This window comes from Molossus molossus, unplaced genomic scaffold, assembly GCF_014108415.1.
Source record: "Molossus molossus isolate mMolMol1 unplaced genomic scaffold, mMolMol1.p scaffold_m16_p_3, whole genome shotgun sequence".
In the NCBI taxonomy this organism is placed as follows: Eukaryota; Metazoa; Chordata; class Mammalia; order Chiroptera; family Molossidae; genus Molossus; species Molossus molossus.
In genome coordinates this window covers 47,508,292-47,524,862 of record NW_023425366.1, presented here as the reverse complement: position 1 = coordinate 47,524,862, position 16,571 = coordinate 47,508,292, and the positions used below count along the sequence as shown (strand labels likewise).

At 40.8% G+C, this 16,571-nt stretch overlaps 1 protein-coding gene across 1 annotated transcript in view; it reads right to left on the bottom strand.

Annotated features, from left to right (window-relative positions):
* MCCC2 (methylcrotonoyl-CoA carboxylase 2) overlaps positions 1 to 16,571 on the bottom strand; it is a 62,470-nt gene that overhangs the window by 3,306 nt on the left and 42,593 nt on the right. Inside the window, exons 9-15 of the mRNA XM_036280634.1 lie at positions 15,955 to 16,054; positions 15,751 to 15,846; positions 12,046 to 12,118; positions 8,315 to 8,391; positions 4,591 to 4,657; positions 2,267 to 2,423; positions 1,322 to 1,436 (exon numbers count right to left, since the gene is read on the bottom strand). Of these exons, the coding sequence (XP_036136527.1) occupies positions 1,322 to 1,436; positions 2,267 to 2,423; positions 4,591 to 4,657; positions 8,315 to 8,391; positions 12,046 to 12,118; positions 15,751 to 15,846; positions 15,955 to 16,054 (685 nt within the window). The remainder of the gene's footprint in view (positions 1 to 1,321; positions 1,437 to 2,266; positions 2,424 to 4,590; positions 4,658 to 8,314; positions 8,392 to 12,045; positions 12,119 to 15,750; positions 15,847 to 15,954; positions 16,055 to 16,571) is intronic.

The following is a 16,571-nucleotide window of genomic DNA, read 5'->3' as shown; positions in this document are numbered from 1 at the left end:
TTAATAAGGGCTAGAGTTTAAGACATGTCTTCAAAATACCAGGTAGAATTTCACACTTCCCCAGCCCCTCCTTACCACTCTACACACACGCACACGCGTAAAAGCTTCCCTTTTGCTTGGACACTGGTCAATACTAAAATGAATCTGAAACCTCAGTTTGAGTCCTCAGAGTTCCTGCTGCTAGGAAAAGACAACTGGAAGAGTGAGGCAAGGGTGGAATGTATTCAGGGAGGCAGGAGCCCCCCTGGCTTTTTATTACCGCATGCCACAAACAGGCGGTTGACCAGATAGATGCTCCCTAAATGGCAGCATCGAGAGCCTGAGGAGACAGGGCCTCCTTCATCTTATGCCTTGTTATGAAAACAGCGCCTAGCAATTTCAGGAACACGTAATCATTTTTAAGGCTTGGTGCTTACACAAAATAGTTAAAAGCTATAACTAGTAAAAATTAATGCAACATTTCAGAAGACTCTTTACCAGAGTCACAAACGAATTCATTTTCAAAGCAGCCACGTGTGCCCTGGCCGGTTTGGCTCGACCTGCGGTTGGAGCGTCGGCCTGCGGACCAGAGAGTCCCGGGTTCGGTTCCCGCTGGGGGCCTGTACCTTGGTTGCGGTTTGTGCCCGGCCCTGGTTGGGGTCGTGTGGGTGGCCACCACTTGATGTGTTTCTCTCACATCGATGTTTCTCTCTCTCTTCCTCCCTCTCTCCCTCCCACTTTATCTGAAGGTGAATGCAAAAATGTCCTCAGGTGAGGATAAAAAACATAAAAAATAAAAAATAAAAGCAGCCACTTGCTGATTTGTCTTCATCAAGTTTCCAGGGCCCTTTCCACTCTGCTGCATTTGTACTTTCACAGTGAGATAATGCTAATCAATGCTCATCACATGGCTAGCCCTCCCACTCAAGGTACCCTTAACAACAACCTAAAAGTCAAATAAAAAAAACAAAATTCTGCTGCTTTAGGTCATAAAATCAAAGACATAAATCAGATCTTTTTAAAGCTCACTGACTGTGAATGACTGAGAAAACATCTTTATGCCTCAGGCACTTGCCAGCAGTTTCTTAAAGTGTTTTCTTGGGATTTTGAAAAAAAATCTGTACATTACCACAAAAAGACACCTGAAATGAAATGGTGCAAAAAAGAGAGAGAATGTGTAAGTCTAAATTTCTGCAACAACTTCCCAGTCAGTGTCTTCTGAAAAGCCGGGCCCTGCACGTTGGACCCGACCCCTGAGCATGGCGGGATTCTGGCTGCGCTGCCCCCTGGCATCAGGGTGTTCCCTGGACAAAGCCAAACTTGGAGAAGAAATGGCACTGACCTGTTTCCCTTCCCGCGCTCTCTGGTCCTTGGCTACTGTTGCCAGCACAGTGGCTGCCTGCTCTCCTCCCATCACTGAGATACGAGCGTTTGGCCACATGTAAAGAAATCTTGGGCTATGAGGGGGAAAAAGAATGATCAAATTAATGCACTGTACAGCGCAGGGATTTTCAGAGGACCATGTCTGCCTTTTAAAATAGCAGTTCTTCCTTGTAGCTGCACATTAAAATCATCTGAGAATTTTAAAAAATACCAATGCCTGGAACCTACCCTAGACTAATCTCCTAGACTATTCTGATGTCTGTTTTGATAAAATTTTTTTTTCATGTAAATTTATTGAGTATTGAAAATATTCTCTTATTACCCATGGTCATGTTCTGTTTTCCAGTCTAGATGCTGGTTACTTGTGCCTTCTCGCTTTATCTTTTAGTTTTACCAGGGGATTATCAAGTGTGTTAATCTTTCAAACAAAACAACTGTGGGCTTTCCTGATTCTTCTGTCTTATGTTTGCTCTTTATTATGTCCTGTTTTCTATATTCCTTGTGTTCACAATGCTGTTCTTCTTCGAAATTCTTGAGCTAGCTCCTTGGCTCATTGATTTGTCAGCCTTACTTTTCTTACTTCTATATGTAGACATATATATTTATGTCTATACATCTTTCTCAAAGCGAGACTTTAGCCACATCACACTAGTTATGACATGCAGTATTTTCATTATCACCCATTTCAAAATATTTCCCGATTCTCACTGTGGGTTTCTTCCCAATAGTACCTTTAGCATTAAATTTCACACTCCACCTCCCACCCCTAAAGATGATACAAATTATGGTTGTTAATTGCTCGAGATCTGTGAATGTCATTCTATATTTCAAATAAACCCAGCCATTTATAATTGCACATGAAGTACAACTCTTTCTTTCAGAGAAAATCATGACAATCACCAACCTGTAAGCTCTGCCACACATGCCATAGTTTCCCGCCCCATAGGATCCACCAATGATGACAGTTATCTTAGGCACATTGGCACAGGCCACCGCAGTCACCAACTTGGCACCATCCTTGGCAATTCCTTCAGCTTCATAGTCTTTACCAACCATAAATCCTAAGAAAAAGAACAGAAAGAGAGCCTCTGAGTGACAGGTTTAATGAACAGAAATCAAACCCACCAAGATGAAAGGACATCTTGCCAAATTTTATATTACTACAGGCCTCTCACCCTAACATAATACTTACATGTGAAATAGGCCCCCCAAAAAGTCTGCTTTAAAAGATAATTAAACTTTTCTCTAATCACTTCTTAAATTTTCTTAAGACGGTTCATCTGAATGCACAAAGAGATCTTCAAACAAGGTAAAAATGCAATTTATCTTCAAGAAATTATCTCAGAACAGTAGCTTGGTGATGAAAGATGTGACATGGCAAGGTGAGGAAAAAGGACTGTGGCAAGTCGAACTGTGAAGGCTTCAGGATTCACTGACCTGGTTAAAATCAGAGTGTTCCTTCTGAAGTGCTGCTTAAACTTTGATGGAACAAAGATTAATGTTTCATAGAGATGCTAAGATAAGAGTCCCTGTCAGTGACTCAACAGCAAGGTAAAAGAATTTTTCATTATAATTGTTGGATCCTTCTACTTCTTCAAGCTCCCATCTCTGTTCAAACTGGTCTGCAGCTGCACAGGGCCTTCCAGCTTTGGGCTCCTTCTCTTCACCTAATAAACACCAAGTCAGGCTTCACAGGTCCCCCACCCCACCTGTAGACTCATAAGCCTACTTGACTGTCACTGTTCTTGCTTTGCAAATCTCCAGCATCGGATCATCCAGTCCAATTCAACCAGTTCTGTGGAGGCCACTACTCGCTATGGATACAGAGGTAGTGACCGGGCAGCCCTCATCTGCCCAGGCACCATCTGCTTCCTCCAGCTATTCCTGAGTCTGCTGGGCCCTCCAAATAGCTCAGAACTCCTTTATGTACCTTAACATAATCCTATTCCATTTCTTCCTTTATTCTCACCTCTGTGAAGAAATCAGAGTTACTCAGAGATTGTCCCTGAGCCCCCTTCTCTCTTCAAGGTATTCTTTTCTAGTCCCATTGCTTTAAATACCATTCCATATTCTGATGATACCTACATGTTTGCTTCCAGCTAACACAGTTCTGTACTCAAGATTTTTCAACTGCCTACTATATGTCTCCAAATGGATGTTACACAGATTCCCTCAAATACAATGTTGTAAAACCAAACTCAACCTCTGCTTTCTGCCCCCAAATCACCCCCAAAGAATACAACAAAGGAAAAATGCAGGAATCGTCCAAGGACACAGTTTAACTTACTGGTAGTTAATGAGTCATGAATCCCAACAGAAGCAAGGCCCTGCACGAGTGAAGCTTCAGAATACTTTCTATCTGCCCTTTTACGGGGTTTGCACACAGGGCCCTTGGGCTTCTGTCTGGACACAACTCCTCTCAAAACTCATCTAGCTGAGTATCTTAAAGTTAAGATGAAGACATTTTAGCACCAGTTGAAGCCCTGCTGACTGTGAAGAGTCAAACTCCTCCTTCTCTTGAAAGTTTGCCTGATCTCAACAACTAAGTCACAGCCTTTCCTTCCTTTAAACCTGAGATAACCATGAATGGCTTAGAAGACTGGGGAAAATAAGTTTTCTTCTAACCTACATATCTAAATGTCTCCTATAAGGCAGACACCATGCAACATAAAAAAAGTATAAATAGGAAAATCATGAAATTCTAAGATAAAGAACTCTAGAACCGCCCAGCCAGTGTGGCTCAGTGGTTGAGTGTTGACCCATGCACCAAGAGGTCACTGGTTCGATTCCCCGTCAGGACACATGCCCAGGTTGTGGGCCAAATCCCCAGTGGGGGGCATGCAGGAGGCAGCCAATCGATGTTCTCTCTCATTGATGCTCTCCATCTCCTCTCCCTTCTTCTCTCTCTAAAAGTCAATAAAGAAAAAAAAAATTAAAAAGAATTCTAGAACCATAAGAGACTTTAAAAATCATTTCATCCACCATGTTAAGATCATCAATGGAACATGAAATCCAGAGAGTTCACATTAATCATATCTTTCTTTGAAGTTAAAACTCAAACCCCAGAGATGTGATGTATAGCACAGGAAATACAGTCAATAATATTGCAATAATTATGTATGGTGACAGATGGTTACTAGACTTAACTATGGTGATCACTTCTTAAGATATACTGAAGAGTGCAGCTCTAGAATGAATGTAGCCAAAGTGAATCCACTCTTTTCTTACCAGTAATGTTTTGAAGGAATAGCAGAGGGATTTTCCTGTGGCAGCATAACTGGATGAAGTGAGCCCCCTATAAGCAAATAAGATGAAAATCTTTTCAAAGGGAGGTTAACAAATTTGTCATCACCATGCATCTACAAGTGCCACACTTGGGTCGAAGAAAAGAAGAATACCCCTGCTTGGCTTCTCTGACCTCATAGTAGCAGTAGCAAGAACACTACGATGCGGACCCACCATCAGGGGACATGAGTGTGTTTATACCACACTTGTTTTGCAGCCATCTGTGTGATCACGGCCCACGGCTGTAGGACAATCACTAACGTTCCAAACAGCAAGCGAAACTTAAGTAACAGAGAAAAAAGGATTGCTTGTCAATGAGAATTTCTGAGCCTCACCTAAAAAAAGAATTTAAACCCTTCGGGAAAATCTATGATGATATTTACGTTTTGATGATCATCTGGAATTCTTTCATGCACCAAGATTATAGTAAAATCTTTCTTACCAACATACCCCAAATAAATGGGATTTTAGATGAGTGCTAGAGAACTTCTAACCTTGAGTTCAGAAAATTGTTTAATGACACAAAAATATAACTATTCCTTCCCCTGTCTTCTAAAGATTATGTGAGTAAGGACATCTTATAAACCATTTCTGTTTTATTTTACTCTCTTTTCACAGATCCCTTTAACTCTGCTGGAAATGCCTTGGCAAATACAAAATCTCAAAGCAATTGCTCAACCTCAAATACAAGAATGAGGACATCACAGACCTTTGGGGCTTACTTCTATAAACAAAATGTCAGACTGAGGCCAAACATAACTCTGCTCATGTTTATTTGTGCCAAGCCACCTAATAAAACTAGGTAGAGTGTGCTGGCCTCAGTCTGACATTTCTTCTATTGAAATTAATGTATTATATATTCATTAAAAGTCATTAGTTGAGGCCTGGCTGGTGTGGCTCAGTGGCTGAGTGTCGACCCATGCACCAAGAGGTCACTAGTTCAATTCCTGGTCAGGGCACATACCCAGGTTGTGGGCCCGAGCCCCAGTGGGGGACATACAGAAGGCCGCCAATCAATGTTCTCTCGTATCAATGTCTTTATCTCTCGCCCTCTCCCTTCCTCTCTCTCCAAAATCAATAAAGAAAAATTATTTTTAAAAAATTGTTTTTAATTTCATTAGTTCAGGAATATTTGATATTTTAGAAAACATTTACTATATGTACTATTAAAGGAAAACAAGCAATACATCTGTATACAGTCAATCCTCACTTAACATCAAAATAGGTTCTGTAACTGTAAGCAAAATGACACATAACAAAACCAATTTTACCACAGGCTAATTGATATGAGTAAGAGTTAGGTTCCGCCCTGGCCGATTTGGCTCAGCAGTTGGAGCCTCGGCCCGTGGACTGGAGAGTCCCTTGGTTGCGGTTTGTCCCCAGCCCCGGCTGGGGTTGTGTGGGTGGCAACCAATCGATGTGTCTCTCTCACATTGATGTTTCTCTCTCTCTCTCTCTTCCCCTCTCTCTCCCTCCCGCTCTATCTGAAGATAAATGCAAAAAATGTCCTCGAGTGAGGACAAAAATAATTAAAATAACAAAAATTAAAAAAAGTTAGGTTCCTACCGCATCTCATCAATGCTATAATGAAATTATGTTTTTCGAGAACCTACTGTATGTGACAATACCAATTTTATTTTATTTATTTTTTATTTATTAATTTGTTTTTGTTACAGATGTTTCTCATTTTTCCCCCATTGACACCCTCCTCCTCTTCCCCCCCCCCCGCCCCATCCCCAGCTTTGCTGTCTACGTTCATTGGTCATGCATACATGCATGTAAGTTCTGTGAAAAAGGGGAATGAGGTATATGGACTGTTTTAAGGGAAGGACAGTTTTAGCTTCAGCCTCAAGAAAAGCTCCTGCCCCTCCCTTTAGCTACCTAGAAATTGAATTGGGGCCTTGCCCATAGTAAGAGATTATCATTGATAATCTCTTGTTACCCAGCTATAGGGCAGGGCAAATTCCTATTTACTAAACATCTGCTCTTCTTATCATCCTTTATCATTCTGCAATGACCTTTCCGAAGCCCTCAAGGTGCATTACCACATCCTAACTCAGAATATCTTACATACCTAGATCCCCCTTTCTATCTCTGAACCTTTCCTGGATGTGGGGTCTCTGACTCTCTCATGTACGTGGGGTTCCCATACATATATATGTATTAAATTTGGTTATTTTATCTTGCTAAAAAAAGGGGGGGGGGCAGAAAAAACTAAGGAATCATAATAAAATGTTATTCAAGTTTATTTCTGGTATGAGTGTAGGTGATTTTTATTTTCCTCATTTTTGCTTTCTTGTTTTTTACTTATAATACAGTGAGGGGAATAATAATGAATAGTAGAATACAGAAACTGATCTTACTGGTAAAACATTCCACCAAAGACAAATTCGTCCTCAGTTTGGGTCTGAAAGAGCTTAACTGCCTGTTACCTGCATCAATGTGAGACCATTAACCCTGCTATTTCCTGTATCATGCGAAGTAGAAAAACAAGGTTAGACATGTTTTTCCTTAAGAAAACATTTATCAAAGAAGTACATTAATTACATTTTTTCAAGTTAGGTAAACCTGAGACAATGATATATGAAATTGAATACTAAGCCAAAAGACATTCATAAATTCTTTCTTTTAAAACTAGAGCTTCAGGCCCTGGCCAGTTTGGCTCATCGGTTAGAGCGTCGGCCTGCAGTCCGGAGAGACCCGGGTTCGGTTCCCGCTAAGGGCACGTACTTCGGTTGCAGTTTGTCCCCGACCCTGGTTGGGTCGTGCGGTGGCAGCCACTCGATGTATCCCTTCACATCGATGTTTCTCTCTCTCTCTCCCTTCCTCTCTCTCCCTCCCACTCTATCTGTACAAAAAATGGAAAAATATCCTCGGGTGAGGATTAAAAAACAAAACAAAAAACAAAACAAATAAAACCAGAGCTTCAGGAACGAGACCCACTACCTTCCCATTTCCAAAGAGTGAAAACAGTATCGAGTTAAACTGATGATGGGATGGGACAGAAGAAACAGATCATGTCTCAGAACCACCTGGAAAGTACCCTGGAACTCCTCACATGCACTAAGCACTAGAGAGGAAAACACCTTCAAGACAAGTATCCCTACATTCTTAGAATCTGTCCACATCATCCACAGCAGCTATCATTCAAGTATCTTATAAGAACTTACCTAAAAATATTTTTTTGAACTTTTAATAGGGCTCAAGATAGTTCATCACATTCACGTAAACCTCTACAAAAACTGTTTTGCCCTGGCCAGTTTGGCTCAGTGGTTAGAGCGTCGGCCTGTGGTCCGGAGAGACCCGGGTTCGGTTCCCGCTAAGGGCATGTACCTCGGTTGCAGTTTGTCCCCGACCCTGGTTGGTCGTGCGGGTGGCAACCACTCGATGTATCCCTTTCACGTCGATGTTTCTCTCTCTCTCTCTCCCTCCCACTCTATCTGTACAAAAAATGGAAAAATGTCCTTGGGTGAGGATAAAAAAAAAAAACTGTTTCAAACACGAACAAGCACACACGTACATGTTCATACACACAACGTTCTTTTTGTCAAGGCATGTGGTTAAATATTTTAAAGCTTTTATGCAATAAATTATCATGCATTACTTGATCTTGAAAGTTCATTATGTTTAAAACAGAAAATCTTGAAACGTGTTTAACAGTACTTGCCTTTTTTGCAGATTCAGAAAAGAGAACTCCATTATTTCCAATGATGCCAACTGGGTATCCAAATATTCTAGCAAATCCTCAAAAGAAAATGGAAATAAAGATTTGTGTATTTCAGAGGGCTTTTAATTCACAAGTAAAAGATATATTTAACATACTTTAATTTCAAATCAAAGTAGAGATTTTGTCTGTGGTACAAAACAGCTCATACCACATTTTTTTCCTAAGGTACTGGAGTCTGGGTTTTTGCTTTCTTGAAAGGGACGTGTCACATGTAAAGTCGTCCACTTGTCTGACTGGTTGGTTTGGTTAGATTGTAACATATATCTGAGTGCTCACTGTGTACCAGACCTGAAGGACATTCTTGAAATAGAACAACTCAAAAAACCAGAGTCCTTTAAAGGTCAACGTTCAAAGCTGTGGGCCGGTTTCAGGTGACCAGCTCTCCTGAAAATGCCTGTGGTAGTGACCAGCTCCCCTGAAACGCCTGTGGTAAAGACAGGTTCTTGAAATAAAGGTGATGCACTCAGCAAAGGCAAATTTTTGTAAAAAAAACAACACAGGAACACTGTCAAGCCTGGTGGTAACCAAGTTTAAAGTAAGAAATCAAGGTAAGCTTAGAAGAAAAATGAATCACTCCACTTTCGTTTTCTCTATTTGCATCTTTTTCTTTCTCCTGTCCATAAGTTTTGTTTATATCTCACCACCACTTCTACTAGCACTCCAAACACCCACCACACACACACACACACACACACACACAATAGGAAGAAGAAAAAGAGGAGGGAAACATTATTTTGTGAGGTAGACACTTTAGATAATTTCAAGAAGTTAATTATTTTGTGAACCTGAAGAACTTGACTAGAGAGACCTTCCCAAGAGTAATTCTCAGCAAGCCTCTTATGTCTGTATATAGATGCCAAACACTGGAACCTGAGAGTAAACAAGCTGTACTGGTTGAAGTGGGTCAAAGACAGCACACTACCAGAGCCCCTAGAACCCGGCTCTGTCTCAAGCTCAAGCAGACAGGCTGCCATGAAGACACCCAGTGCGTGATGCCCGACACAAAGCAGGTGCTCAAAAAACTAATGGATAAGACACACTGTCAATCTATTGATAAGCAGAACACTGACTTTTTAAAAATGTATTTTTGTTCTTTACTCTGACATTGTCTTGATTTATTTTTAATTATGTTTATTTAATGTGATAAAAGTGAAACACGGATCTGATGGTCACCTAGATTTCTCTTGGTCGTTCAGGCCTAAAAGCCCAGCCTAACGCACACTCCCAGGGGCACTGCCACTTACGGAGTCAGCGCAGGGGGGTGAGCTTTCCTGAAGGCTTAGCAATCCACCTTGAGTTCTGCCCCCTCACAGAAAGACTGGGAACCTCGCTCATCTCTCAGCAGTAAGGTGCTACCCCTGAAGATATACTGCCCTCTTCACTATTTAGACTTGTAATCCATCCTTAGTCCTGCCTGGGATCTCCAGGCACAGGGCCTACTGAGTGGGGCACATACCCCCTATAATAGGGACACCCATGAAGGAAGTGCCTTCACCAGCCTCCTATGGGCCAAACTGGAAAGTAAAATAGCCAAGGAACTACTAGGGCCAGCATATGGCAAGTGGAGAGGCAGGAGGAAACCCTTAAGAGCTGCCAGGAACATCTGATCCTTAGAAAAACCTGTTCTCCCTCTTCATCCCCTCTCGGCTATGGCCCCCACCCTCTCATGGCCCCTCTTAATCTTCCTCTCACCCTCTCATTCCTCTCCTCTCCTTCTCACTCCCCTCCCCTTTCCCCAACTTTGTTTGAATTCCAGTACACTCAAGAAGAGATGGAGGAAATCAGATGTATCCCTAGTATTGTAGGGGACAAAGGTGCCTCCAGTCTTTTAGCCAGTACAGGGCAAACACATAAAACAGATGATGAGGGCAGCTCATCCATCTTGAGAAAGAAGCGGAAACAATTTGGACTTGTTTTAAACTGCCACACAATGAGGGTGACATCCTGAACTATTAAGTGACAAATCCTGTCTATATATCAAACAAAAGCTCTTAATCACTTAAATACCTAAATACAAAAACATAAATTCCACTCCCAGTGTGAACCCTTCTCTTGCTCATAAATCAGACCAGGAGAAGGTGTGGTGACTTAACCTTAAGCCTCAATGTATATTTGCAATTTGGATTTCTGCAGCTAGTTGTTTTTTCTACTCTGAAATGTTGTCTTCAAACTAACTGCTACATTTTTGAGCTTTTATAAGACCAAATAAAATGCCCACACTTGTTTTTCCATTTGTCCAAGATAGATTATTAGAGGTCTAACATATATGTTTCAAATACTTTTCTCCAAAGGCCTACAAACTCAACACTTCAGATTAATGAAGTAACTTTATAAATATCCTCATCTTATTTTTTCAGATTTGGTACTCTGTCCTGTATTCTGGTTCTAGAATTTCCATAAATCAACATAAGACCTACACAGACGCCCTTTGGAAGGTTTTAACTCAGTCTGCATCCTTGTAGAAAGTTCAAACATCATACAAAACTTCCCAGTTGAATTATATGCTAAATAAATAAAAATTTTAAAAATCGCAAAAAAAAAACCAAAAAAACCCAGTACTGAACCCAGCTGGTGTGGTTCAGTTGGTTGAGTGTCGTCCCATGCACCAAGAGGTCACCGGTTCAATTTCTAGTCAGGGCACATGCCCAGGTTGCAGGCTCAATCCCCAGGAGGGGGCATGCAGGAGGCAGCCGATAGGTGTTTCTCTCACTGATGTTTCTATCTCTCTCTCCCTCTCCCTCCGTCTCAAAAAAAAATTGAAGCACATTTTCAAAAAAAGACAGTGCTGAAATTTTCAAAATAATGAGTTATCCAGAGAAACAAACAAACAAAAAATACTAATACTTCTGCTAATTTTACTATAAGAAACTTTTTTACAGCTAATACCACTAAATCATAGATAAGGGCCTATACCACAGCATCTAGACATCATCATTTAAAACTCAGGATCCATGGCCCGGCTGGTGTGGCTCAGTGGCTGAGCATTGAGCCATGCACCAAGAGGTCGCTGGTTCGATTCCTGGTCAGGGCACAGGCCCAGGCTGTGGGCCCAGTCCCCAATGGGGGCATGTAGGAGGCGGCCAATCGACGTTTTCTCTAACTGATGTTTCTATCTCTCTTTTTTTTTTTTTTTTTTAATTTTTTTTTTAATCCCCTCCTGAGGACATTTTTCCATTTTTTGTTCAGATAGAGTGGGAGGGAGAGAGAGGAAGAGAGAGAGAGAGAAACATCGATGTGAAAGGGACACATCGAGTGGCTGCCACCCGCACGACCGACCAGGGCCGGGGACAAACTGCAACCGAGGTACATGCCCTTAGCGGAAATCGAACCCGGGTCTCTCGGGACCGCAGGCCAACACTCTAACCACTGAACCAAACTGGCCAGGGCGATGTTTCTATCTCTTTCTCCCTTTCCCTTCCTTTCTTTTTTCTCCCTCTCCCTCCCTTTCTTTTTTCAATAAAGAAAAAAAAAATTTTTTTTTAAACTCACGACCCATAAAGCCATTCTGCTTCAAATGATCTTTATAAAACAGTTCCCTTTAAATACTGATTCACTCATTTGTACTCTCTAAATAACAAAGTTCATGCCAAGTGCTTCAAAGCCTTGAGACAAGACATCACTTATTTTCCAAGCATCGGAAAATGTTCACATTCAATTCTTCATCTGTATACCTGTAACTAAGGTGTCTCCATATAAAGCTTTGAACTCATTGAATCTGCTTCCATCCACGATTCTAGCAATGACCTATGAGAAAAAATAACAATGTCCCTGAGAAATTATATTACAAAAGAATTGTTGCATTAAAGTTATTTATAAGGAAAACAAATTCATAGTGAAGTTGTCACTTTCACAAAATGTCACCCTACATAGAAAATCTTCTCACTAGAATTTCACTTTACCTGCGTGGAGTCTTTCTGGGCTCTGATCTACACGTCACTGTAAAAGCAACAGCACCATGTTGCACACCAGAAAGGCAGAGAGACTCCGTGAGCTGGCTGCCAGGCTCAAAGCTTCAGTGGTTGTTCAGAGGTCCTGGCTTAGCGTCAGGGATCTGACCAGAGACCAAGGGAGAGAGCTGAGAGTCGGGAGACTTAGGCCCCAACTTGAGGTATCACATATGGTTTGTGTGTCCTGGAGGAAGCCAGGTAACCCGAATCTCAGTTCTCGCTTCTGCAAAGATGGGAAGAAATTGCGAAGATGTGGTGACCTAGTAGTGAAGTAACCGAATAAAATAACGCTGAGATGAAGAACTAGCTCTGACTCCCAGCTCTCCCACTGAGAAATCAGTCACCGCCTGGTTACCTAAAATCCGCTAAGCCTCAGTTTCCACGTCTGTTTTTTTAAAAAACGTAATACTTAAAAAGTACTAACCCCAGCACACTTCCTGGCTGTCATTAAAAGGTACTATTAAGCCTTTGAAGGGGTTCAGAACAGTGCACCCCCCCCCCAAAGTGTGCTACTTTGGCATGTGGATTATTTTGAGCTGAAGGCAACCGAGGCCTACAGGCTCACGAGAAATTTTTACGTCTCTCTTAAAAAATTGAAATTAGGGGCCTTGCCCATACCAACAGTTATCACTGACCTACTTATAAGGCAGGGCAAAATTCTAATTACTGAACATGTGCTCTTCTTAATGTCCTGCAAATGACCGTCCTCTCTTCTGAAGCTTCAAGGCACCTTCCCTCATCCTCAGCTCAGAATGCTGATACACCTCAATTTAACTTTGTCCCTGACTCTCTCATGTATGTGGGGGTCCTGTACATACATATGTAATTAAATCTGGCTGTTTTCTGTTGTTAATCTAATCTGCCTTGTGTAGATTTAATTATTAGACCAGCCGAAAGAACCCTGGTGGGTAGAGGAAAGTTTCTTCCTCCCCCAATCTTCAATAAAGGCTCATTGATCCTGAATCTGACATGCTTGAAGGATCATCCCATATACACACATATATAATTAATCTAAAAGGAGTAGAAATTACTAAATAGTTCATCCTTGGGGCTCATCATTATACATCAGGACTATTTCAAAGAGTTGCAAACATGAAGCATACTCCAAATTTCTTCAGAAACTATCTTAGATGATACACATCATTTTTCTACCTAGTTTGAACTTCCTTTTTCCTATTTACATCAAGGTTAAGCCTTCTTTTGCAGGATGCAAAAGCTGGAAAATAAGCAAATGCTTCCTAACATCTTTCCAAAAAATAAAGCTTACTTTGAATTATTGTTTAGTCATTTTCCGGAGAGGTCCGATTATACAATGGAACTACAAGTTCTCTGTTCTAAGTGGATATACCTCCAAAATTGTACCTTTTAAAAACAATCAACGCCTAATAACTACCATTCTTCCACAGGAAGATAAAGCTACTCCATGGGCACAACAGCCTAGGGTCACTTAATGTGAAACCCCCTTCTATTTGTTTTACAATGAACACCACCCAGACACATAAAATATGGTAACTCATCTTCACAAAGACTCAAACTTTAGAAAGCAGACATATTATGTAGTACTATTATTCCTGTGTCTAGATGCAGAAATCAGTGCTGACTATCCATCCCAGTGCCACTGACTAGAAAAACAAGGATCAGAATGTGGGTTTTCTGATTCCTAGTCCAGTGCTATCCCACAGCTCCACTCACTAGAAAGACTACTTTGCTATTACAGAAAATATAATAAGTTATCATCACAATGATGAACATGAGTTAGCAAAAGATGGACGTCTAGGACACTATTTAAGAAGGCGAAAGTTGCCCTGGACAGTTTGGCTCAGCGGTTAGAGCGTCGGCCTGCGGTCCGGAGAGACCCGGGTTCAGTTCCCGCTAAGGGCATGTACTTTGGTTGCAGTTTGTCCCCAGCCCTGGTTGGTCGTGCGGGTGGCAGCCACTCGATGTGTCCCTTCACGTCGATGTTTCTCTCTCTCTCTCCCTTCCTCTCTCTCCCTCCCACTCTATCTGTACAAAAAATGGAAAAATATCCTCGGGTGAAGATAAAAAAAAAAAGAAGGCGAAAGTCTATCTTTATGAAATAATCTCCATTAAAATGGAGTGGAGCTCCCACGAAAGCATGGATGTGCATCTGCTCGGTTCACTTCTGTGCTACTGCACCTGAAACACCTTCACAGAACAAGTCCTCCATCAATACTATTGAACACATGAAAAAAAGTGGTTATTCTTAAAGGGGTAAATTTTTAATCATCTAGAAAATTTGGCCATCTGGAACAACTCATTTTTCAAGCACATCAGGTTTTAAGTACCATTTTTTTCTGTGCCTGTAATCAACTGAAAAGTCAAACTAAAATACTAATTCTAAAAGTTAACTAACTAAGTCACCTTGCTAAAGGGGAGCTCAAAAAAATCCAGGATTTAAGACCCTCTAACAATAATAGGGTCTTCCCTAAATAAATAATTATATATTTATCCATCCATCAGTGGGATATTACATTCATCAATTCTTTCAAAAAAAAAATTTACTGAGTGTCTATCATGTTGCCAGGTACGAATATATAAGGAATTAGGATCTAGTCATAGAAAATGTTTCATGAAGAACCTTTAAATAATTGTGAAATGCTTATCATTTAAACTGAAAAAATAGAATTTTAAAACATATATGTATGTTTATATTATCTTAACTCCATAAAAATGTATGCATACACATTAAGCCAAAATACCAAAATATTAGCTGCTTTCTCTAGACAGTGGAATTACAATAAATTTTATGTTTTCCTATATTTTCTACACTTTCCACAATTAATACAATAATAGTTTTATAGTCAAGGGAAAAAGTAACAAAATACTAAGGCAGAGAATCTAGTATCACAATAATTTTCTAGCTGAAAAATTATTCTGCCAAATATGGATACTGAACAAAATAAAAGACACCGTGCTATAATGCAAACACCAAAAATTGTCACTCTGGACTGTACAAGGCCATGTCAACAACCCGTAACCATACCAACAGCTTCACCTATAATCAAAAGTCTAATCTTTGCTAATGTAATATTGATATAAAAGAGTATGTTCCTTCTTTCAAAAACTTACTGCCATTTCGTCCATTCCCTGAAATAAGAACACTGAAAAGATGAAGTTGTCCTACCTCGTTCCTAATGCCCACACCATGGAGTGCTACTTATGAACAAACCACTGTGCAATGAAAACTCTCCAATAATTAAGAAGTTTTTTGCCCCCCCTTTTCATATTTACTGTGTACCAATGAATCCTACACCATGGAAAGATCTTTGCCTTATGTGTCTGTCACTCCTTACTGAGATCCAAAACAGCTCCTAGGCATGAGCATTCTAAACGGCTCCGGCTCTGAAAATGGACACACGTGTAAGGAGACAGAGCAAGGTTTACAGCTCACAGCTCCACTTCACATACCTCGCGGACATCAAAGTTCCTCTTTAAGTTAGCACCAACTATTCCATACAATTCATCAGCAGGAAATAAAGGATCTTCAGAAGGCTCAATGGCAACCTGCACAAAATAGAAAAACCTACTAACCATTTTTGAAATCTTATTTCAAGATGACATAAGACAAAATGCTTTTCAGGAAAATAAAAGATATAAAAACATCCAACTCACATCCAATTTTTTCTCATAATTGAGATTCCTCACAATCTTCCTAGCTATGTGAAGGGCATGATAATCATCCATAGCAAAGTGGTCAGTGACTCCAGACTTTCTACAGAGTAAAGCACACAAAAATAATCAGATCAGAGAAAAGGGAAATACTTAAATACCTCAAACCCCAAATACCTTCTCTCATCTAAGGATGGCATCGTCTTCACTTCCAAACCACTTTAATAAATGTCATTTAATTTGATCTTCATAATGCCCTTGGCAAACATCACAATGTCCTTGGTACTGTCCTTGTTTCACAAACAGAAAGAACTGAGGCAAGTATAAGAACCTTGCCCTGGAACCACCAGCAGCTGTGGAAAAATCCATGCCTTCTACACCTCAGTCTCAACCTCCTTCAGCTGGACCACGGGGCCCTGATGATAAGGACTTCCATTTAATGGTCATCACACACACCTCAACCAAAATTCTTTGTGATAGAGTTCAACCACAGATGGCACACTTTTGTGACGCTCTTGGTAACAACAAAGTGTTTGTACCTAACTGAGCTCCTGGGAAGATGCCAACTACAGTCTCTCACTTCTGAAAGACTACAAGCCCCCTCCCTAAAAAGTTACACC